The 26367-nt window shown below is 40.3% G+C and overlaps 1 protein-coding gene across 1 annotated transcript in view; it reads left to right on the forward strand.

Moving 5' to 3' along the window:
- The window catches only part of st6galnac3 (ST6 (alpha-N-acetyl-neuraminyl-2,3-beta-galactosyl-1,3)-N-acetylgalactosaminide alpha-2,6-sialyltransferase 3), a 72670-nt gene that overhangs the window by 3694 nt on the left and 42609 nt on the right, over nucleotides 1–26367 (forward strand). The window contains exon 2 of the mRNA XM_071491679.1: nucleotides 23569–23763. Within this exon, the coding sequence (XP_071347780.1) occupies nucleotides 23569–23763 (195 nt within the window). The remainder of the gene's footprint in view (nucleotides 1–23568; nucleotides 23764–26367) is intronic.

Raw genomic sequence — 26367 nt, forward strand, 5'->3', positions numbered from 1 at the left:
TGTATGTGTTCTGATAAAATATCAGCTCTTCTCTTTATCCCTCAAATCCACATTAAAGTACCATTTATCATTTGCTACTTTGTTACTGTTACTCAAATTTTATTAAGAATGAGTAAACAAGAAGTGTTAAACCACAGCAAACAACGCCCTAGCATTGTTCATAACACAGACCAGCTTTACTCGCACTCTGAGTTCAAGTTTTTAATTGGCGAGAGAGGCCAGTAGAGAGAAGTCTGACGTGCTGGGTTCCCCTGTTAGTTAGCTTGTGTTTTAATCGGAGTGAGTTTATGCGTGAAGAACTGTGCTCGAGCTTGGAAAGGCAAAGCAGCCGCTGTTGTCATCTATCATAACAGTTCAGGATGAGCTCTCCATCACTCCTCATCAAAAGATGGTGATGCTGGGTTCATACGAGTTCACATAAGCAGAAAGCACACAAACACACACACACACACACACAAAGAAGATTTCTAATGAATGAATGCGTGCTCACACAAACACACAGTTGTTTGTGCTTGTCTTTATGTGTACCAGCTATGGGGAATGCGTGACTGTCCCAGTCCTCAAGAGTTCAGGGATGAATGGCACTTCTCTCAGTCCCCATTGTCCCATGTGATTGTGTTACAGCAGAAGGCAGGCTGATAAAAAGTGCCCTGCCACAGTTTTGGAGAAAGCGCAGGGCACTGACAGGATGTTGAATGAGGCTGAGCCCCTGGTTTATATTCAAAGTGCTATCAAATCCGTTCTCACATTTCCCTTTGTGCCATTGGCTCCTCTTATCTGTTTCCCTTCTGGAGTGTGAAGTTTACATGAGAAATTTGGGAATCCATTGTTTTATAGTTTCCAGTATTCTGGCAGCAGAGGATCCTAAAGGGAGACTTAAATTCATTTTTAATCCTACAGTATATAGATCAGTTACTGATAGTTAAATAGATTCCTTCATACAATAATGATCACTTGAAGTCACTTTGTAGTAGAGTTTAGTTGTGCTCATAAGTATGCAAAATATTAATCAGAGCTTGATAAAAAAAAAAAAAATCATTCGGTGTACAACAAGAAACCAAAAACAATAACTGCAAAAACTCAAACAGGCATTCAAATTCAGTTTTGCTAAGAAACTAGAGTTTATACCCTGTTTTTTGCTTGTTCTGACTCATGCATTTATTCGGTCAAAATTGTAAAAGGAAGAAAAATAAGAGCCAAAGTAAAACTTGAACCTCTGGGTTCTGTTCCTGCAGTAAGAAAACATTCAAATCCAGATGACATCTGTAACCATGCAAATGAGTAAAGATTCAGGCCTGGAACAGAGCCTTTCTCAACAGTATGGCCGTTGTTATAAAAAGTATCTAATATCATCATCACCTAGACCTTTGCGGGTTAATGCCGTATTCATGTCATGTGGGAGGGAAGGTTATGACGGAAAAGATTCTCATGTTTATGACTTGAGTGTTCATGTCATCGCACAACCCATGAAGGCAGCTGTCGGTCTTCATGTGTTAGTGCTTCTCATACATTTGTGGAAATCCCAGCTGTCTTAATCAATAAACACTGTCAATACAAAATAAAAAGACACGAAGGTGAGCGAACTGGAGCTGTGTTTGTGGCCACTTGGTGGATCTAAGTTCAGTATTCACTCTCTTCTAGCTTGTTCTTTGGTCTCCACCTTCTCCAGAAAGAAACTATCTGCTTCTTGTGTTGCTAAAAGCTCCACTGTGTTCACCAGCTGGTCTCTAACTGTGTCCATGTGCTGTTTGGTGCTGAGCAGGTAGTGAGCAGTGGGTATTTATGGACTGAAAACGAGGAGCTATGAGAGCGGTGAGAGTGAACCAAAATAGTAAACTGGACTAGATATTCAGATGACACACTGGAAAAAGTAGCTATGTCAGGCTATTTAAATGCTGCGCCTGCAGGGCTGTCAGTGGGGAAACCATGCATTAACAGTTTCCACCAATATGTCCAAAAAATGTTTTTATACTTTATAAAAACTGAAAAATATGCACAGTAGCTGTAATAATATCATTATTCTTATTTCCTATAACAAAAAGTGAGAAGAATTTAAATCTCAGCTTGACTTTAACTGAATCCACTTCCTGACTGAATCGCCTCAAAGGAAGTCTGTGTCTTTTGCTCTGCTGTTGCCATCAATTCTTTAAAGCCCTCTGAGCCAACAGGGTACCATTTAAGCGTGCGGCTGCTTTATTATGGTAATGTAACCTACATCTGTTGTGCACACACATACACACACTGCTGCAGAAGCTAGTGCTAGGGGTTAGCGTATTCACAGTGGTAACTAAGGGTGATAACCTCCCTCCAGAGCTGGCATTAATCCAGGCTGCAGCAGATGTAGTAATAACTGGGGCAGCAGGCTGACCCTTCACTTACACGGGGAATCTTACCAACATCTGGGAGGACTTAAAGCTTTTCATGATCTCGCTGCGTGTTGTTCATGTTGTTCAGGTAGTCACTAAATCCTTGGTGGTTTAATCAGGTGCCGAATTCAAGCTGCTTGGACTCTGCTAACACGACCGCCGATGCTGGTCATTTTCTTGGCAGTTTTTGTCTGTTCCCTCTTCACCCCGATTTGGACAAAAACACAAAGAGAGGACATCCAGAGTTTAATGAAAGAGGTGATATGGCAGCCTTCAAATTAAGTTCCACTCTGAAATTGCAGTCACGGTCAGCAGCATATAATTACATGTCACTCGCAAAGAACCTCAGCGCCATTGGCCCTTTTATTACTGTGCTTGCATTCACAAAAGAAGCTTTCTGAGGTTTGTGACGTCAAGGTTGAGGTTTCGTGCTTTGATTGCTCTAAAACAAGAGGACAGAGTCAATATTGAGGTAGAAACGAGTTATTAATCTGCCGTCCTTCTCTTAGATGTCAGGAGAAAGTGCAAATTTTTTGTAATCAAGACAGTAGAACATTTAAATGTATTTTATTTAAGTGAAAATCGCCTTAAACCTAACTGACTTACATGAAATATTAACTTTCAGAAGAAATCACAGCCTTTACTTTAAGTTTAGATCTCAACCCTCCAAAGCAAACCAATTAGTGGTGCATTTTCTCTATTTTGGATGAAATGTTTGGAGTCGGCAGTGTTCTTTCCTCAGTGAGAATAGACAATTCAATCACAAAGATAAGAGAAATAATAGCAGATTTTCAGGTTTGATAAATGATCTCAAGCTGCTCTTAAATTATCTTATTATGTCCTGCAGTGTCCAGACAACTGAAAACTCCCCTTTCAAAAGCGCCTCAGCCTTCACTAAGTAAAAGTATTGTAAGAGATTTGGCTTTTGCCTCCATCACCTGTTGTTTTGTGTGAAAAGCACAGATAGAAAATGGCGCAGTGCAGTTTTTCTTCTTGATACTTTATAAATTTGCAGTTTTCCGACTTTACTGGGAGAAGGAACTTTAATCACAGAGATCAGACAAATGAGCAGGGGGGCATTTTTCAGATTTCATAACTCGTCTCAAGCTGCTTCCAAATTATCTTCTGACTCCCTCAGGGGTTCAAATGTTTAAAAAGTCCACTCTCAGAAGGGAGAAGTCAAATTCTTTGGTGAAAGTTTTTTTTGTTTTTTGTTTTTTTTCTTTTCACTCCTGAAAAGAAACCAAATGCATATACTTGAATCCTTGTTTTGGGTGAAAAATTTAACTGGCACCAAATGATTTTTTTCTTCTTTTCTTTTTTCATGGCTTTCCCAGTTTCTTAGAGTCCATGGTGATGTCCTCAGTTTGCTTGGTCTTTCTGACCCATAGTCCTAAAGATATGCAACTAATGACAAAGAAATGCATATTTAAGAAACTGAAAGCAGGGAATATTTGGTATTTTTGCTTAAAAATTGACTGAAATCATCTTTATCAAAATAGTTGTGTCTATAAAAAGTCTAGTTAATAGTGTCCACCACAATTTCCTAAAGCCCAAAGAGTCTTGATTTACAGTCCTAAATCCAAAGAAAATCAATTAACTGTCACGTACAAGCAGCACATTCTCATGTTTAAGAAACAGGAAGAAGGTAACGTTCAGCATTTGTTTTCTTGAAAAATTACTTAAGCGCTTAATTGATTATGAAAATAGTTGAAGATTAATTTTCTTGAATCAGTGAATCATTTCAGCTCTTGTTTGGAGCCTCCACTGTTCTCTCTTGACTGAGAAAAGACATGTTAATCATCAAGATCAGAGAAATTATATCTTCTTTCATCAGCAGTGCAGTTTTTTCAGATTTCATTAATCATCTCAAGCTGCTCCTAAATAATCTTCCAACTCTCTTGGGGGGGTCTGAACAGCTAGAAACACTGCTTAATTTCCCTTCAGCAGCGGTTCTCGTATTAATGTGGTGTCAGTGTTTGTCTTGTTGGTCTCAGGATGGATGATTGTCAGATTATCTGGCAGCCACAGTGTTTGTTTTGAGTTACACCTGTCTGATCCATGTGCACCGCGCACACGTTCAGCAGCCTGTGGACAGCCAGTTCCTCAGGGATTAAAGGGTCACACACCATTTTAGGATTAAGACTGGCCTCTTAACACTTGACTCTCCGCTCAGATGTGAACTCCTATTACTTGTAGATAAAGACTGAGAGACTCACTGAGCAACTTCATCTCAGTATGCATCTCAGTCTCAAGACGGCAGATCGTAGGTGGTCAGATGGCATTGCCCGGCCCGGATGGATCCCTGGACGGAATCTGGAGTTTTGGGTTAGATCATGATCCAGGAGGTGATTTGCCAAATTACTGCAGAGTGGAAATGACAAATACTGGATGGACTTCACACTGTGTATGTATGAAGGAGTGACCAATGGTTGCTTAGTCTGTGATGTAGAGTTGATGGCTGTGTTGAACCACCTGTTAGTGTCACAGTTAGTTAGTGTTACAGTTTAGTAGGGAATAAAAATTATTTCCAAAATGGCAAGAGAACAGATTTAGGGGGCAGTATAAAAACATTAGAGCCACAACTAATGATTATTTTCACTGTCAATTAATCCGACGATCATATTCTTGACAAAGGAAACAAAAGAGAAAATTTTTCTTGAAAATGATGAAAAATGCTCATTACATCTTCAGATGTCTTGTTTTGTCCAATCAACAGTCCTGAGCCCATAGATCACTAGATTATAAGATTCACATGATCTTATTTTGGACTGGTCATCAGACAAGAAAGCACTTCAAAGATGTCATCAAGGCTTTTAGTACCAAATTACAGTATTAGTCAATTAATTGAGAAAGTTATCTATAGATTAATTGATAATGAAAATAATCATGTGCAGCACTAATCAAAACTGCTGTTGATTCATTTTCTGGGGAGAGTTTTTTCAGCAGAGGGAAGGAAAACTGATTTTATACTAATATTAATCCAATATTAAAATGTTAACATGACAACCTACCACGTTTAGATCTAATTATGTTTGTGGAAAATTGGAAGCTTGTTTTCTGTTCAGTCTTTTCCTTCCATCTTAATCACACATTTCTAGGCAGTTTTATCAACTTTTGGTGGCATCTATGTCCTCAGTTTGTGTTCATTTCTAAACATGAAGTAGTTACAGAATCACACAACTCCCAGCCAGTTGGATTCATTTGAGCACGTTTCACCATTGCTGGATTACATTTGGCAAGTACCCCCCTGCACATTGTACACTTGGCAAGGCCTGAGAGCTTGTTGTGCTCCTGGCAAGGCTTTGGTGCTCATTGGCACAGGGGTGCTCTAAAGCCCCAGAAGAGACAGAGCAGCAGAGGCCATGTTTGATAAGGAGTTGCGCTCTCCATGGACTTGGATGTGGCTTAGAAATGCTGTTCAAATGACAAAAAGAGAAGTCATACACAATCAAACGGGGCAGCAGGAGGTGTCAGAGTGAGTGGGATGACTGTGTGTAAACCTAAAGCAATGGTTCGAGTGTTTGCCTTGCTAAAGTGTCCTTAAGCAAAACACTGGAACCCATTTAGCTCCAGTGGTGCTTGTCTGTCCCCGACCCTGTCCTTTTAGCGTCCTCTGGGCAGGGGAAAGGAAAAATCTTTCTTTGGAATATCAATTTGGTGACATAGCTTTATAAAATCCTGCTGTCGAAAGCAGTAGACCGTCTCAGATCACAACTTGCATCCTTGTTGTTGCTCACAAATGAATTTTTTTTTTTGCCCCACAAAATTCAAGAATCCAGACCAGCAGGGCTCTATTTGATCCAGGCAGGATGCAGCAGACGTGCGGAGAACCCTTGATCTCACAGCCATGCCACTGTAATCCTGTATGTGTTTTCTCAACGGCTTTTCCAGACATTGAGGTGGCAAGATCAAGCTTGGTTGTTACTCTGAGTAACGGCTGATTTTGTGCAGCTCGCCTTGAGCTTTCTACACTCCGCCCTTGAACCGAGCCTCGGGGCAAGCAGAAAATCCCTGTAATTGCATTAGTGTTGTTCAACTGCAACCCCCCGTGCCACACCCGGTCCCTCCAGACTGGCTCTTTAGCTTAATTTATTGCCTTGACACGTTAGGATTTATTTTCATCCTGCTGCAAAATTGCGGATGACATATACAGCATCAGATATCCTTGATGAATAACCCAGCTTTGAGTCCCTCTCTTCTTCTCTTTTCTTATTGAAGGGTCAGGTTGTGCTATAAAGCCAGTGACGTGCTCAGTAGGAGCCAGGTCTGGTCATAGCATAGGTCCCTTCCTGAGGGCTCTTGACCAAGCCAGCTAATAAAAGGTTTCAGTGCCAGTGTTATTATCCCCGGTGGAAGCCCGGCAGTGCTCTGGGCGCCAGCACTGGGAGGCTGATTACCTCTGTGAACTGAAGAGGTTGACAGACACAAATAGAGCCTGGCGGTTAAGTGAGGGCATTAAATAAAGTGCAGTCAATTTTTTTCATGAAATATAATCCCCCTGTCTGCCTTTGTGCTCGCCTCTGCCATGGAACTTTCTTTTGTTGTGGTCATTATGAAAAAAGGAAATGGACAGCGGTTTAAAATGCCACCGTGTTCTCTGGGTAATGTGGTATCCGCTCAGTGAGCCTGCTGTTCCCTTTGTGAGGAAACTACGCTGCTGTTTGTTGATGCTGCATGCTGTTGTGTTTTAGGCTACACGGTGGGTTTTGTGATGGTTTTGTGTGTCCATATTTGTATTTTGGCTTCTTATTGATCTCCCTGATCACTGCTGTTTTTGTTTTTGTTGTTGACACTGCTGCCTCCTCCCAGACCCTAACCCCCCCCCCTCACACACACACACACGCACACATTAAATGCCACATTTCCCATCCTTCACATTTCACCAACACAGTGCTGCCACACACAGAGGCTTTAACAGAACAAACTCTGCAAACTTGATTGTTATTTTGCAGAAATGAACACCTGTGTGTGCAACATGGCAGGGCTGTGTGGAGGCGCTTGATTCACCTGGCTGGTTCCTATATCATGAAAGGCTGTTGTTCAAGCTGTTGGAGAACCTCCACAATCTTAAGAGGATTAATGAAAAACAAAAAATGCTGTGCTGGCAAATGATTTGAATGTTTCTGTGATTGGAAATCTTACAGAAATGTCTTCAGCTTGGAAGAAAAAAGGCAGACTTTCTCTCTCCCCCCAGTTAAAAAAAAAACTCCAGACAGTAAATTGTTAGTGAGACATGACTAAAAGTATGGCTTAAATGCTACATATCCGTTATCCCATCCGACATATCCTGTTTGTTCTGCAGCTCAGGAAGATAAGAGCAAATTCCTCCACAGCCGTCTTTTCTTATGATTGGCCCTCATTGTCACTTAACCTCATTCTGACAGACATTATCATTAGAAAAGATATTTGGCTCATGTCCTGGGATTCATCATCAATCATTAGGGAAGGAGCACGTCTGCTTGAAAATGGATTTAAACAATGAATGAAGTATCTAAATAGGTGCCAACTAAAGCGGTTTTCCTCCAAGATCAGTTGGTATAAAACCAAAACCAAACTATAACAATATAGGAAGTGTGACCTTGTGAAATTTTAACAATCTCATGACATTTTAAAGACTGAATTAAATGATTAGTTGGAAAAAACAGATCAATCAAGAATGAAAATATGTTTTTCTTTCAGCCCTACAACAGACCTTTGCTGCCTTTGTGTCCCACTTACTAATTCATTGTTAATGTCTATAATTTTTTTTAAACCTACACCAGTTGAATATTTTTCCAGCTGATACTTGACTGAATGAGAAAACTTTTTGATGTATTTTATTGCATCTTTTCATGCTTTTTTCATTTTTTCAGAAAGCTTATTATTATATATATAATAATTTTGAAATTTGATGTGTATATATATATATATATATATATATATATATATATCAAAGAAAAACAGTGACAATGTGTGTGAAAAATTTGGACTTGTTTTGTTTTTGACTGAGGACTGAAGATTTGACTGAGGGAGCTGCCTAGAAATTCTCCCTGCTCAAGTTTTGATTTGAAAACAACCCTTGTGATGTCATTAGGATTGTCTTGGTTGGGTCATGGAGTTAAACGGACAAGAAGACACGGGCATTGCCAGGCTGACATGGCCTCACAAACCACACAATCAGGCTTTATTCTGGGAACTGTAAGAGCTTGACTCAATCTGGAGACTGAACATCAGAATGCCTCAGCCTCTGCAGCTTTAATTTTGATCTTTCCTTTCCATGCTAGTGGCATGGCTCCAGGAATGACTGTCGGTCTGTGGGTCTGTTGGTCTGTCCACCATTGTGGTGCAGACTGAAATATTTCAATAACTATTGGATGGATTAGCATGACATTTTGTGCAGACATGCATGGTTCCCGGGGGATGAATCCTAGAGACTCTGGTGATCCTCTGACTTCCTCAGCCACAGTGAGGTTGACCTTTGTGGTTTTGAGTGAAATGTCTGTTAAACAGATAACCAAGCAGTTTTTACACACATTCATATTCTCCTCAGAATGAATTGTAATCGGTTTGTTGATCCTCTGACTTTTCCTGCAGTGCCATGTCAGATTTTTAATTTGCCTCAACTTGAGCATCCCTCACAATTTTTATCAATTCACAAATCAATCAACTGGCCAATCATGTCAGCTCTCGTAAAGTGTGAGCAGTTTGTGAGCTCTTTGTCTCTTTTTCTTCCTCTTTTTCCTCTTCTGTCGGATGAAAAGACTGAGTGGTGTGGTTGTAAAATCATCTCTCTAAAGTTACAGTAGTTGCAAAAGACACAAATCAAAACACAAATCATGTCACCAGTTAGAACGATGTTTGAAACCTCAGTGTATCTAAGCCACCATCCCTCTCAGGGCCGAACTCCAAACAGGACAAATGCCTTTTATTGCTCAGTCTCTTGGAAATTCAGTATACATATTGCTTTTTGTCTGTGGCAGCCTTGAGGAGAAGTTTCCATGTCAGGCAAAAAAAAAAAAAAAAAAAAAAACACCCTCAGGAAAATCTCTGCAGTGGCCGGACATCTATCTAGTCAAGTGGAGAAGGAAATTGGCGACACTGTTTGTCACCCCGCTGTCTTGCAGATGATATGCTGCATCTCTCTTGTCTGCCTAATCCTTTCAGATTCTGTGGTTTGCACTGGTGATACATATATACTCAGATTTCTCTGTGTGAGCAGTTATGCCGTGTGTAATCACTTTCAGTGAGATGAGGTTCTATTATGGAGTTATGGAGGGATACCACTGAGTTTCAGGGGAAATATCAGTTGTTAAATGTCAGTAATCCTGCGCTGGCATTTGGCAAATTGAAATGGATTTTCTGTGGTCGATGTTTTTCTCAACAGCGAGATTCCCCCCTGCCTTCGCCCTTCAAACACAAGGAGACAGCAAGAATAATTGCTATTCTGCTGTGAAGTACTTCATAGAAATACAAAACTGGACGTGTGGATGTGCAGCATCTGCTTTTTACTCAGTGCGCTGTTTACTTTAATTGTGATTTTTGCACTTTTGTTTCTCTTGCAAACTGGTTGCCTGTCGCCCTGATTCTTGCCTTAAAGTTAGGACACCTGCGGTGAATGGAGAGCAGCTGATTTATTACTGTACAGTGGTTTTGTCCTTGGCCAGCAGTGTGGTCTCCTCTGCCTGTCGGCCATCTGCAACTATAAGAGCCAGCACTTAAAAACTCAGATATTACAGTATGATAAAGCTGAAATTGCTCTTGTCTGAAGTGAGCAGCAGAAGTCATTTTCTGTGATTGGCTGAATGCCTCAAAACATTCTGGCTCCATGTTCCCACCAAATATAACCCTCAACAATAGAAGTTGCGGATTTTATAGAACAGGGAACATTTGCTTTTTGCCACATTTAGTCTCAATTTTGCCGTAAAACACAAGTGACTGGAGCAGGTGGTCTGATAAATGGAGCTCCTGCATCTTCATAGCCAGGCTGTCGCAGTCTTCACAGTGTTTCTGATTTATACTTTATTTTTGCCAAGTTCAACAAATATACATTAAACAGCACAACACTAATAAAAGGAGACAAAGTTACCAAACAAAATGAAACAATAACACATAAAAATAGTGATAAAAAGAGAAAAAAAAATACAAGAACTGAAAGGTTGTCTAATGTCCCTATGAATAGAAATAGAGAAATTTACATATGTAAATGTAAATGAGCTTTTGCATTGCTACAAATGCTGTGTTTGAATTTAACTGTTCAAATTATAGGGTGCTCCCCCAGCAGAGACCTAAGCCCCCCCAGGACAAGATTTGGAGAGTTGGATGGTTCTCAAAAGCCTTAAGCCCTGAATTTGAACAAGATATATTGTGCCACATTTTTGGAAATCTACCAGTTAAAGTTGTTCCGCAATATAATTTAACAAGACTAGGTCACAACCTAGTACATGTCTGGACCATATGTTCAAGGAGTGAAATTGAGGATGTAGTTGAATAATGAAAAAAGTAGCTACGTTGGCACCACTGCTGTTTGCACCAGTTCATTTTAAAAGAGCAACAGGGAAACTTAGTCAAGTGACATTCGGCCGACAGATTTTAGAATTATGATCACGCAACTGTGATCACTCAGTCAGTCAGTCATGGATATTTGTGATTGGGGCTGGCCTTACTGTTGTGGTCCAGCCAGAAATGAGCATAAAGGTTCATGTGTTCAGACGGTCTCTTTGATGGAAGACATTCATAGTGCTGCACTATATTGTTCTATTCAGTCAGCAAAGGCTTAGATCCTTTACTTAAGTAGCAATCCTGCAGTGTAGAGTAAAAGTACAACTGTGTAAACATCCAAATAAACTTGATATACCAAAAGCAAAATAACTTGTGCAAAATAACTGATTTTAGAAAAATATATGTTTTATTACTGGATTATGATTATTGCATGAGCGTGTACATTGCATTAATGTTGAAGCTGGTAAAGGTGGGGCTAGTTTTAAGTACTTCACATATTGCACACTGCACCTTAGTTGATAATAACACATCATCATTGTTAATTAGATTTTGTATTAATAAGCTGTAGTTAATAATCAGGATGCAATGTAATAACTAAAACTCTGCATAAAATGGAATTACTCAAGTAGACTAGAAGTGCCTTCAAATTGTATTTAAGTAGAGTACTTGGGTGAATGATATAGTCACTTCACTTTCCACCAGTGGTTTTGTGGGTCACAGTGTGTGCGTCATCCACCTTATCAAAGGAAACACAGAGCCTTCACCTGAGAGGAACAGTTGTTTTAAATACTGTGAGGAAGAAACTGAGCAATCTCTCTTTAAATAACTTACAGTCAAATGTAAAATCTCTATCTGCTTTGTTTCTGATAGGTCTGCTCTCACAGATGTTCAGGCTCTCATCCTCCTAAAGTGCCACAAAGAGCAGCTTTTTCTATTTTTGACTAATTCTTAACTTTCTCAAGTGCTTCACGGTGTCTGTGAACATATGGTGCTGTTTTGTTTTTTTTCTTTTTTTGTAACCTCACTGCAAAAGTTTGCTGGATGCAGACGGGGAGGTGAATACTGCAGAGTGTTTAATCCTTTATACTTGTAGGGATTATGTTCCATTTGATATCAGATATGCATTAGTCAAATAGCTTTTGACTGCTATCCCTGCCACAGTCACGCATACGAGTACACGTGTGCTGATACACACATGGACGACCATGCACATTTATATTCATATCTACAGATTTAAGACTGGGGTTTGCATTGTTGATGTTTATAGCTTTGAAAAAACAAGTGAATGAAAAGGCTGTTTCTTCTTTATTGTTGCCCCCTGCAGAGTTCCATCCACATGAAAACAATCAGATTCCTTTTTGCGTCCAGATTAAGATTTTTATTTTTTATGATGCTCTGTACCATAATGATTCAGTATCATGCCAACAGAGCAGATTAGTGCTCATTTGACCTGGATTGAAGGATTTTCTTTTCATATGTCACCACTGATAAGGGTGATACAGCAGAAGTGGCATGCACCAAAGGCAGCAGCATCAGGACATTTTGTTATTGTACCGGAGGAAGGAAGCACCACCCAAATCAGGCATTTCTGAAGTTTCATTTGCAAATTTAAAGCCCCTCTCTCAAGGACCTTTTTGTTATGAACTATAAAGTACACCAAATGGGTCTGCAGTGGAACTGTAGATGTAGATGTTGATGTTCTCGTTGTTTTTCTGAGCAATTCAGAAACTTTTTGGATTTTTGCTAATCCAGCAAATTAAAAGCCCCAACAAATCAATACTTTGTCACACTGATGTGATAACAATATAAATCCAATATTTCCATAAAGCTGTTGTGCTAATTGATTTTTTAACATTGCTTACAATATCTCTTGGAGATATGACAGAGATAGTGGTATGAACACTATGGATAAATCTCCAGTGGCTGACAAATTATTTAGGGCTGCAACTAACACTTGTCTTTTCATTATTGATTAATTGGTTGGCTATTACAATTAACCTATTGATCATTTAATCTATAAAGTGTCAGAAAATAATGAAAAATGTCCATCATGCATTCCCAGGACACAAGGTGACATCTTCTTGTTATGTCCAAAGATATTGAATTTCAAATCATCACATTTGAGAAGATGGGATCAATGAATGTTTGGCTTGATGAATTACTTAACGGACTGATCAGCTATCAAAATTGTTGTTGATTAATTTTTTGTAGATTGATGAACCACTGAAATTACTTATTATTTTAGATTATTTTAGTATCATCTCACCTAATACAATGTTTTATGACCCAGCACTACATGTTAATGTCTGGTAGTGATTTTGAAGACGTGCTGTACTCACTCACTCAGTGTTGTATTTAGATATGTACAAATTGCTGGATTTCAGCTTCTGTCTAGTCTAGTTTTTACTTGTTGATATTTAGGTTAAAAAATCCAAGGTGTTGCAGTCATTTTGGATGACAACTGCACGCATACGAATTTATATATAACACAAAGCCATCCAGTGAGAGATGGTGGATTACGAGGGATTATGGTACTGCCTAACCAGGCTACCGACAAAGACTCTGCAAAGTAAAATGTAAATGAATGAGGTGGATTGTTTGTGTTTGCAGAGTAAAGACTTTTCAGTCCTGGCGTGTCAGAAAATAAACCTCTTGCTACTGGAGTCTGATTAATGCGCTGTAACTCAGTAGGAATAAAACAGGAGTGAACGTTCTGAAGGTTTCTCCAGAGAAAAGCTTTAGTCAGAGGGACTTCACAGATCTGTTTTTTAAGATGAAGGATTTGAGCTGAGACTCCTCTGGTCCCATCTAAGTGCCACATGACCGCTGTGTGAGGTGACTGCCCCCTCTGCTGGGCTCAGCAGGGATCAGCAGGCTACAAATCTCCCAGATGAGTGATGAACTTTGCTGCTGCTCGCTCGTTCATAGGAGAGAAACCAATGTAAACTGTGGCGCACTGGTGCGTTGTGCACTGCATGGTGCAATTAGGCAATTAACATCCAGTTATGCTCTGTGGCGTGTGTAAAAATGCTGAGCAGGCTGAGTTGGTTCTGATCTTGAATCAAGAGAAAAAGATCTTCGTGACTTTGAAAGAGGGCTCATTGATAGGGCACAGGTGGCAGGAGCTTCAGTCAAAGACTGCTCAGCTGGTGAGTGTTTCAGTAACAGTGACTGAAATGACACCTGCATGTAGATCTATGAGAAAGACGTCAGTAAATAGGGTTGGAAATTGCGGTCGACACATTTGATGACTGTGATGCTCGAGCATTAATATGATATATAAGAAAAAACAGAAGAGCAACTGTTCCTCAGGTGACTGAGAATGTCAGTGTAGGACGTGATCGGACTGTGTCAGCAAGAACTGCCGACAGTGACATAGAGAGGGATATTATAGGAGGGTTGCACTGCATAAACCCCTCATTATAAAGATAAATGCACATTTCAGAGTTCAGCGGTGCAAAAACCAGAGGCACCAGTCTACAGAGAAAAAAAAAAGATATGGTCATATGAGTCATCCTTCACCATATTGTCGACAAGTGGGTGAGTGCATGTGTGGTGTACGCCAAAGAACGGTACAGGCCTGAATGGTTGACCCGTACAGTGAGGGGGTCCACTGGTTCTGTTATGCTGTGGGGGGAATTGTGCAGGCATGGTTTGGTGGGTCCACTTGTCCCCCGTAGAGGAAACATTTCAATCCTGGTGGGAGAGCTTTCTTTCAGGAAGATGATGCCAACATCCATATGGTACGAGGGCTCAGTGAACAGTTTGAATAAAAATTATGTGAGTCATATTCTATGGCCTTCGTGGTCACCAGATCTCAGCCCAGCTGAACACCTGACTGGACTGATGTGTTAGATGGAGCTCTCCTGTACCATCATCAAAACACCACATGAGCAAACATCTGGTGGAAGAATAGTGTTCATCGCTCCGGTAGAGTCCAGTAGAATCAATGCCAAGGAGCACTGGTGCTGTTCTGGTGGCATGTGATGTTCTAAGCAAGTTGAAATCTACTTACCACACTTTGAAATAAGCTTTTAGGACTCAGTTACTGACAGATTAAACAGCCCATCACTTTATAAAGTAGTTAAATCAGCTCCACCTTGACCAACTACAAAAAAGCTGCTCACACATTAACACAGCAGTGATAATAACCCCACAATATGCTGTCTATGAAAGGGCCTGTTTGGCATAAGCAGTACTTTAAGCACATTTTGCTAATAATACTTATATACTTTTACTTAAGTGATATTTTACAGTGAAGTTAATGATCTGAATACTTCACCTTCATTGGAAACTGAAATATCAAGAAAACAAAATTGTGCCCAGGTGATGAGTAAAAACCCAAAAGACAACTAATGAATGGAATTAATCATAAACCTAATCTAAATGCAATAACATCTACAAATTGTATTAATTCTCTTTCACAGTTCTGGTGGCAGTCAGAGCTCCTGTGGGGGAGATTTGGAGGGGAACTTGCAGCAAAGAGTCCCTCCTCCTCCTCCTCCCGGGAAAAGAATAGTTTGTTATCTTGCACTTGGATGACTTTTGAAGTGAGACCTTCGCTGGAAATGTGACATGAATGAAGTCATATATCTGGACCCCACTCTCAATCTCAAGAGGGGCTTTTTGTTTATGCTCCTGTCTTACTGCCCTGGAGAGGCTAAGGCTTAAAGAGAGGACGAGGAGGAAGAATGAGAAAAAAACTTGATAAATATTTTCTCAAACGCCTTAATTGAAATTGGATTTTAACTGCTCGCTGGACCGTGGTGGCAAGAATCAGGTAGCAGGGAGGTAGCGCTTTTGCATTGCAAATGTAATTTTGCCCATAATTTTTGCCCATTGCCCAGGAGACACTCGAAAATAGCTACCAGATATGTTTTTTCATGAGCCATTTTCCTCAGGTTGAGCCTCTCATTATTCCAATACCCATTGCGATTAGCTTTTTGGATTGAACTACAGTGTGGTCCTGTTGTTTACTGTGCTGGAGCTGGAGTCTTTGTATGAAATTGTATTCTCTTCATGTCCAGATAGAACCTGATGGAGGTGAAACTTTGATAGCACATTATATATGGGGAAATAAACAGCTAATTTGCTTTGAGTTTTCATTCATCACACAAGTGAATGGGGTGCTACTTGTTGATCATTCTGTAATTCACAAATGTATTGCCTATTTGGTGTACATTAAGTGGGAAAATTGCTTCAGTGATTGATAGAGAAACTAATGTTTAGACGTTTATTTTTAGATTATCCCTGTGGATATCAAAGAGTGAGCAGAAAAAAATTATATCCACATGCTATTACCACACTTTACAATACATTACAATTAATTGTTAGTTATAGTATTAAAGTAGAAGTACTCAATGCAGAAAAAGTCTCCTTATATTATTATCGCTGTAGCTTATATTGAAGACACTGTGGTCATGTCACCCATGGAGCTGCAGTGATTTGTTGATTAACTGGTTAGTTGATCAGCAACAATTTTGATAATCAATTAATTGTAAGAGAGAATGCCAAAATGCTCTGGTTGCAGCTTCTCAGATATGAATATTGGTGGATTTCCTTCATCTTCTGCAAGATGAAACTTGGACTGTTTGAGAAGATAATTGTCATTTGTCACAGTCCCGGGAAGAGAAGAAAATAGTCTATAGTAATTAATTCATATTGAAAATAATTGTTAGTTACAGCCCTAATTGTCCTGAGGACAGTTTTCTATCATGAAAAATGTACATGTACTTAAGTACAGAACTTGAGTAAATGTTATAAGCGACATTCCACCACTGGCTATTTCTCAATATCTGATATTTCCACAAATGGACGGTGGCCATCAATAACTTTCTGGTAGTTTTCCCTCCTATATGTAATCTGGTCACACAGACTCACTGCAGGAGAGACGGGGGGAAAATTATGGCTCCCTTGTGTCCCGGGTCCCAATGATTCCACACACTGTGTCTGAAAACTGAGATCAATACCTGCTCAGAGCAGGTTTTAGCACCTTTACAAATACCCCCCCACCAAGCTTCTTGGTGTTGGTGTGTTAAATGAAACGTCCCTGGGCTACAACCATAAGTGGCACTGCAGTTAATGGCCATCATTGTCTGATTTGATGATCACAAACAAGGTCGTTGCAGCTGCATACGGACTCATATTCCCCAAGCAAAATGTTTAACGTTGGCCGAAAGCTCTAATGTTGAAACTTTATAGCCGTTCTGCTGCCTCTCTGCTGGTGTTAATGGTCCCCATTTCCCCTACTCCACTACTGTACTGCTTCCTACTTCCTGCATCGAGGCTCTCAGGTCCTCTGTCAAACAGCTCAACAGGCCGACTTGTGATCACCCTGATGGATGAGCAAATGAGGAGGGGAGTCATGAGTCTCACACTCGAGCTTGTGGAGGTTCAGCGCCCTGCTATGCCCACGCAGAGCCCTCCAATCGCCTCCAGACTTTGACACATTATTTCCCCAGTGATTTGTGGCCAGATTGAGGATGAAGGAGACAAGGAAATTTTCTGTCCTCATGAGAACAGATGGATGTTGCAGTGCTGCAGCCTGAACTGAGGGTTGTTTCTTTTTTTCCCCTCTTGAAGAACCATCTTAGTTTAGAAGGGATTGGTTTCCTGCTCCATAATGGACTCTTGATGACTAGCTATTACACCTCATTTTCAGAAAATGACCTGCCATTTGTTTTTTTTTCTAGAATGGAAAAGAGCAGACTGAATGTCCTTTCAAGAAAGTGATGTGTTATTTTGTAAAATACTTTAAGTATAGAGTGGCAACAGAGAATTTCTCATTTGTCCCCTCTGTGCCGTTTCATACAAGATCAAAGTTGAGACCCCTCTGTTTGTGATCAAAGATGGACGGTAATGCCATGAAATGATACGTGATGTAACATGCATGCAATTGGTAAAATGCGATAGGCTTGTCAGGGTAGCAAATGGCCACCGTCTTTTTCATCCACCCCACCCCCACCCTCACATGTTTGATCTCGTCTCTGAGGAGTGAAGCCTCCGGCTGCTCCCTTGGGACGTTTGATGTTGGAGATCAGAGCTTGTGGTGGTGCAGGCACTTTGGCTGTGGGGGCTTCACCATTATGTCGCGTCATATCCAATCTTCTCACCATCTGATAACTTCAAAGAATCTGTGAAATACCACCTTCCTAAAAATCCAGAGTTTCCCCTGGTGTTGTCTGTTAGATTAGCAGCATGGTATTGAAGTTTCCTGGAAAAAAAAATGTCTCTGACTCCATTGAAATCTGTCATCACCTCACACTCAGAGACGGTGTTACACACCACATATTTTTTTCATCTCTGTCTTATTCATTCACTCTTCTGTGCATTGATCTCAAGCTCTGCCCTGCCAATAGCTTCTCCTCTGTGAGACCTTTGCTTGTCCTCCATCTCTTATCCATTATTCATCACTCTCAGCTCTGCCGGGCTGTAATACCTCTCACCTCTAGATGATCATTTTGCTGTTTCACAATGTATGGAACAATGAAGCCCCAGCTGTGGCTTTGTCAGTGGAGATGCTAAAACAGAAGATTGAATTATTATATTTGTACACACTAGACACTTTGATAAAAGAATCTATAGCCAGGCAGAGCTGTGAGGCTGCACCTAAGCACAGTGGTGCTTTGAGCTAAAAGAGCATACTAACCTGCTCACAGTGACAGTGCCCACTGATGGTTAGTAGGTGTAATATGTACCATGTTCGCCATCTTAGTCTAGCATGTTATCATACTAACATTTGCTAGTTCTTAACACAAAGTGCAGCTGATACTGACGGGAATGTCATTTACTTTGCAGATGTTTGATCAAAAACATGTTGAGATGTTGAGATATTTAATACACTTAATGGTCCCATATTGTACAGTTAACTGGTGTTTTATTTTGATATCCATAAAAGTTTGATATCCATCAGAAGATATATTTGTGGTTTAAAGTTTTAAGTACCACAAACCATCTAAGTAGAGTTTTACATCTCTTCTCTCACAGTTCTCTCTGGAGCTCTAGCAAGAACATGATGTCTTGTGTCGTTGTGTCTGTTTTCTGAGACATTCACAACCAGGCCAACCACAGGCCAACCACAGATTGTAGCCTACTACTGTAGCTTGGTAAAACTCACTGGTAAATACAAATGGCGATCGCCAGTCAGCGCTGAAATGAGCCGAACAGATGGTCAAATTTGGTTGAAAATGCTCCAGTATTTCAGAAAAAACACTTTAGCCGTTTGACATTCAGTGACCGTGCTACATTTCCTTGACATTTTCCTGTCTTGTACTGGGCTAGCTTGGCGACGGAATGACCACTTAGCATTGTGTTGTTAATTATAGTTGTTAAGGTTGTTATTAAGGTTGTTTAGCCTTTGTTAGGGTGGGTTGTGCTGGAGGTGGAGCTGCAGGCAGAGTCTGTATAGTTGTGACATCACAAAATTACAGATGTCCTAATGGCTCATCTTAAGGTACGGCATCTCTCTGTGGAATGTGTTGATACTTTACAAGAATGTATATGGCACAAAGACCTGCTTAATAAGCAAAAATCATCATTTGTTTCAAGCTGTGGATCATCCTGCACTTGGGGTTGACCTGTGTTCAGCCCCATGAGTAAAATACTGATATGTTCCAACAGTTCTTGTCTTTTCTTGCCATGTTTCTCAAATTCCCCCATTCTGCTTTTAATGAGGTCCATTTAATTAGTTTTCCCCATTTCAGTTTTCTTCAGTGATTCCACCATGTTTGACAGAGACTCTCTATCCATGGGAAGTACAGAGATGGCTTGCCCTGACCCTGTAGGTTGTATTCCATCCTCGAACCCATAACACTGAGGTTTATGCCTCTCTCCTAGGATAGGTCCTATGCTGTGTTAATTCAGTCTCATGTTTCCATATTAATCATTTGTCTCATTTTGCTCTTGCATTTCCATTGTCATGAACTTAGGTAGTCAGCCCCCAGCTCAAAGCACCATATTCAAAATTACTTTTTGCAGGTTCAGACACTTGGCTGACCGCCTGAGATTCTCATATTAAAGAGACGCTTGACGAGGGTTGCAAGTTCTGAGATTTTAATATCCATCCATAACCATGGTTTATTAGCAGGAACGCAGGGTAGAGGGAGTGGATGGGTCAAAGAAAGATGCAATTCTGAGCACAGGCATTTTATAGTGGCTTGAAGCACACCTTTCTACAACATCTGCTGTGATCATGTCGGCCACCAGGGGCTGCTATTTAGACAGCATGAAGGAATTCACAACACTACCATATGGGACCTCTAAAAGTAAAAACCTTGCTTTTCTCTAGCGCCATCAACAGGTCAGAGGATCATCAAAGTCAGAATATATTCTGTAGGAACCTTAAATGTCTGTAGCAAATTCCATGGCAATCCTTCCTTAAGTAGTCAAGGTATTTCACTGTGAACCACAAACATCAACCTGCTGGTGGAACTTTATAAAGAGTCCAGGGGCTCGGTTGTATCATTCATTCTGCAGGGACCATGAATGTCTGTGCAAAATTTATGGCAATCCATCCAATAGCGTTTGAGATATTTCAAGGGGAACAAAACTGGTGGACTGTCTGACTGACCCAAATTGCCATCCCTAAAGCTGTAACTGCTGACATGGTGGTAAAAAGTGAGAGCAACTTTACAACTGTGTGCCATCTCAACTTTCTAGAGTGTGATGGCTTAATGTCATTATTCTGAGTGAAAAATAGAAATTCTGCATGTCAATTAGCAGAGATTAAGTATTAATTTCTGCAAATTGACTATTTGAGGAGAAGGGCATCAGAGAGGTCTTATCATGCTCATCACATCTGAAGTGAAGGGAAGAGGTTACCGTGAGTCATCTGTGTTCAGTCGAAAACATAAGGATTGAATTCACCACTGTCCTCCCTCCATGTTATGAAGTTGCTCTGCTTCTCCAGTAATGTCCCCTCACTGTGAGAGAGCTCGGGTCTCTCTGTTTCACTGGTCAAACAATACTAAAGTGACTTGTGTAAGATGTGCTTTTATCTACACTTTTTCTATTTATGTTTTTGCGTTTTCAAGTGGATGGAGGTTTTTTAAGAACGAAGGCGGAAAACTGTTGTTTTAATAAATAGGCTACCTGTGTATGTTTGGACTAGGCCTAACATGTACACCCCTCAGTATATACACCAGATAAGGCAAAGTAACCAAGGGACAGATATGCTGCAGGTAATAGTTTTCAACTTCTAATAATCAGCATAATATGTCATCATCACAAAGATCTCAAATTTGGTGATGGAAGTGATCTGTACCAGTGATTATACAGTAAATTATATCATGGTTTCTAAGATTTAAAGAAAAACCAACTGTCATAAAGTCAAAAACACGATTAGGCTCGGAACAGGCAGGCAAAGAAATAGAAACTCCAACTGTATCTCTGTAGGAGAAAACGTCTGAAGTCTCTTCAAAGAAGCCTCTCAATTACTCCATTTAGTTGCATCAAGTACACATGCAGAGTGACTTCTGATAAAAAGTACAGTGTTGACAACATCACAGAAACATATATTCAGAAAAAGATGTGTAAGATATGATATCCTATTCTGTCATGGCTAATGTCTATATTTATATGTTTACAGTGGGAATAATCACTGTAACTGTAAGCAGTATAAAGCTATACTATACTGAAATACTTGAACTGAGGCTTTCACTTCTCTCAAGTATTAAGAGAAAATCACAGTATATATATATATATGTATATATATATACAGTCATGGAAAAAATTATTAGACCATCCTTGTTTTCTTCAATTTCTTGTTTATTTTAATGCCTGGTATCACTAAAGGTATATTACCTGAAGAATACAATGAACACGACTAAAATGCAGCTAATTACAAAATACTTTATGTCCTATTTGAAATGCTTAAGGTGAATTGTATTCCCAGGGTATATAAGAGACCATTTCATGTCATCAGCAGCATTGCACATGCAAAGGCCTGGAGTGGTTTCCTGCTTACATTCAAGCTGTGGCACAACTCAGAAGTTGTCAGCTCTCACATAATGCCTAAAACAAAAGAATTATGTGAAGCCACAAAGGCAGCCATCTTGGCACTGCTGGAAATTGGCATGAGTGAGAGACAGGTAGCCAAAAAACTGAAGATCTCCAAGACAGCCGTTCATTACACCAAGAAAAAACAAGCCGAACATGGTACTACCAAATTGCTAGCTGGTCGAGGCAGGAAACGAGATGACCGTGCACTCATCCGTTCCTGTGTCAGGAATCGTCGTCAGACCTCCAGGGACCTTAAAAATGAGTGGGCACTGTCAAGACATGTGACTTGTTCGGCAAGGACAGTTCGAAACTGACTTCTTGAAGCTGGTCTGAAGTCACACAGGGCACAGAAGAAGCCCTACATCAACGAAAGGCAGTGGAAGGCCCAATTACTCTTTGCTAATCACAAGGATTGGACCGTTGATGACTGGGCTAAGGTTCTCTTCAGTGATGAATCCAATTTTGAATTGATGCCCACTCCAGCCAACTTACTGGTTAGGAGGAAGCCTGGAGAAGCCTACCAACCAGACTGTCTTGCCCCTACAGTAAAACATGGGGGTGGATCAGTGATGATCTGGGGTTGTTTCAGTATGGGTGGCACAGGGCAAATGCAATTGTGTGAAGGGCGAATGAACCAGGTCATGTACAGGACTCTTGAAAACAGTCTTCTTCCATCAGCTGGAAAACTCCTTCCTGCCTCGAACGACTGGATTTTCCAACAAGACAATGCCCCTTGCCACACGGCAAGGTCAGTTAAAGCCTGGATGGAGAACCAGAACATTCAAACCATGCCTTGGCCTGCTCAATCACCAGATCTGAATCCAATGGAAAACCTGTGGAAAATCATCAAACTCAAAATGGAGAACCACAAAAAAAAAGCCCAAAAACAAAGCAAATTTGTTTGAATTTGTGCAACAGGAATGGGCTGCTGTGACAGCAGAACAATGTCAGAAGCTGGTGGAGAGCATGCCAAGACGCATGGCTGCAGTCATCAAAAACAATGGTTATGCAATCAAGTACTAACTCCTGTGTGTATCATGTGACTAAAAGAGGCAGAAAAGAAAACATAGAATGCCTAAAAGCACTGTTTTTGGCAGTACAATGCCATAGCTATTGATGCTAGAACTTAAGTGATTTTGGTTATTATCAAGAAAACATGGGAAATGGCTAGATATCAGCTCTTAAATTAAACTCTTATGAGCTATTTTTGTTGTTATCATTATATTTGTCCAAACAAATGTACCTTTAGTTGTACCAGGCATTAAAATGAACAAGAAATTGAAGAAAACAAAGGTGGTCTAATATTTTTTCCATTACTGTATATATATATATATATATATATATATATATATATATATATATATATACACACACACACACACACACACAATATGTGCAACAAAATGTAAGATAGAATCATCTTACTTTTTATTTCCCAGTTGTTATATTGTATATTTTCTGTTGTACACTACATTAGTTGTTTTTATACAGTATATAATTGTTATTAGACTGTGTGCTGTGTTTATCAGCCATAGCTGCTGGCTGATTTATGATGCAGCTGGAGAGCCTCTACGTTTTTGTTTACTCTTCAATTCACGCTGTTAAACTACCGACAATAAAGAAATGAAAATTAATTAAGATCTGATGAAACATCCCGGTTCATTTTATGATGTGTAAGCATTTCTCTGCCTTGCCATTAAGTGCACTCTCTATCCCTCCACAGAGGAAGTCCCTGATCGCCACCAGTCTGATTGTGGCAGTGTCACTCTTCGTGGTCGTGGTGAACTACTCGGAGAAGCCTTACTTCCTCCTGCAGCCTGTTTTCGGCCAGACGTTCAGCAGCCACTGGATGTTCTCCAAGCAGCCGTACAAGGCCTTTAAGCCTCACCTGGGCTACGTCAGCATCCCCAAACAGGAGGTGAGGGACATGAAGTACAAATACACATACAGAACATGTCATCAGACACAAAAACACCTCAAGCCCGCATGGGCAGACGCACTGTGTGTTGCTTGATGTTTCTGTTTCTAATCTATTTGTTGTCTAATTGTTTTTTCCACTGAAATATGCCACTTTATTTTTTTTTTAAGTATTGTAATTTTCTCTGTGAAATCAGCTGCCTTGTAGTCTCATTAATCTTGGCAGAGTCTCGCTTAGTTTCCGTCTAAAAATGCTAATCAAGTCAAAGTAGAGCCGTCACACACAAAGGGACTTAAACGTACAGTACATGAGTGTGAAATTAGTTTCATAAAACAAAATCTACAACATCTTATGCTTTTTTAGTATGTAATGTCACGCTTACTTCAGTGTGTAAATACCAAATTACCAAAGATATTACTTGGTTGGTTGAGGACGATTCTTTTCAGCTAAGTTGATTGATCGAGTGTCTTTACCTTTATTTCTACACAGAAAACTCAAGGAGAGAAAGCTCTTTGTTTACAGCAGCACAATGTTGATAGAGTTATCCAAATAAATGTCATGATTCTCAGAGAAGGGACCAAAGAGAACAACTGAGGCCTGCACTCAGAAAAAAACTGGGATGCATTAATCCAAAGTCGAAAAGGCTCAGAACAAGCAGGCAAACAAAAGAAAGAAAGAACTGGAAGGGAAAGACAATCTGACAGAGAGTAAGTGGAAATGGACCAGTGTATATATGAGGGAGCTAAGGAGGGAATGGGGGACATGTGAGCAGGTGAGTGGGGAGGTCAGGTGATTCTACTGACAGGAGAAGCAGGCAGGTGGGAGGTGGCAGAGTCTGAAATGACAGCAGAGTAAGAACATACCAACTGGACTGAATGAATGAAGGGATTAAATGAGCAGACTGAAGCTCAAATCCATGACAAAGAATAACTGTGACCAGTTGTAGTGAAAGATAAAAACAAATGTGATCGCTAAATAATCACAGTTAAATGATGACAAAATGTTTCAGTGATCTTGACAAGCTGCGAGAAACTTCTAAGTGTTTCAAGTTGTTCCCTTTGTAAGGTACAAAGAACCCATCAGCTGATTGATAAACATTTGCAACATCACAGGTGAGATTCTGGGAGCTTTGACTTTTAGCTAACAAACATCAGCATCATTTCATGAAAAACTTTTACAGCATGTTATTTTGCATCTCTGCAGAAATCATTCACTCTTACGGTGAAAGCATTGAACATCCATGTTTTATAATGAACCTTTTTACATTTGTCATATTACAGTGAGAGTGTTATCTTTCATTCATGCAAAAGTACAGCATCTCCTTGAGTTTTTTTAATTTTTATTTTATTAGGCTCTCTGTGATAATCTAAAAAACGCCTGTTTGATGTCTCTTGTGTGCATTGTTTCTTTGTAATTTTAAACACCCATGTCCGTGATCCTATTCTTCATCCTTCCTTCAAACAGCTCTGTGCTGTATATTCCCTGCACAGTTTATGGAAATTGAAATATCAAAGCCTTTTAACTCCCACCACATCAAAATGTAAAAACCGAGCTGTGTATTTGTTATTTGGGGAGGCAGCTGGCGAAAACTGAAATTGTGTTCATATTGGTGGAAATGGAGAAGTCACGCTGGAAAATCATACATTTCGCTTGCAGAGATGCGTGTAACATTTCCGGCTGACGGGGAATGAGGATTGTGCTTTCAGTTTGAGTAACGATACATCTAGAGCTGAAGTTGCGATGGATGCGCTGGCCCTTCATGGGAAGTGGATGCCTCATATTCAGCAGGCTGATATTGGCAGATTAATGCGGAGCGTCATCCCCTGCCTCCGGAGAGTTTCATCCACACAACATGGGCCCAGAGGCAATCATGTCTTACACCAGTCTGTACGTCTGCACCTCCCCCTGCCCCCAGACAAGCCTGCTTAAATCACTGCCCTCTCCTCGTGGATATTTATGCAAATCATAGGAAAAGACTCGCAGTTTCTGCAGAATTAGGCCTCTTTTCAGCTCAAATTTCCCCACCAGTGAGCTCTGTGTAGTGAATCAGAAATGGCAGTGATTGGCCTGAACGTGAGTGTTGCTGCACGCTTCCTGAAATTTTTGATAAAGGATGGACAGAATTGTGGAAGTCTGGTCAAGGTGATACTCTCGTGCTGGGTGTCGTAAGTGATTAAGTCCGGAGTGAAATCCTGCTGTGTGAGCTGTCAGCCTCTGTTAAGCACACAGCAACACCTTAAGAAGCAGTAATATTTCTCCCGGACAGTGAGGCAATCTTACCTGATTCACAGCGAGGTGTCATTTGAGGTGTTATAAACCTCTCGCGAGCATGTATAATGCATAACCCGGCAGCCTGGGAATGGTCTGCCTTATTTTCCTCATTTGATTGAGTCTGTCTCCAGGTGTGATAAATTGTTCCCGCTCTGCTTTTCAGGAGAAATAGAAAACATTTGTCTTGTGGCACTTTACATTCATGCCTCTGGTCTATCACAGACGGAGACAGAAACTCAATATTTTCATTTAGACCTGGAAACTTACTGGCCCTTTGAAATGTACACAATAACAAACATGGAGGAAAGTGCTTCTACTTTTGGATAATTTCCA

This window comes from Trachinotus anak, unplaced genomic scaffold, assembly GCF_046630095.1.
Source record: "Trachinotus anak isolate AG129_WGS33_773 ecotype Australia unplaced genomic scaffold, CSIRO_AGI_Tana_v1 ptg000012l, whole genome shotgun sequence".
Lineage (NCBI taxonomy): Eukaryota > Metazoa > Chordata > Actinopteri > Carangiformes > Carangidae > Trachinotus > Trachinotus anak.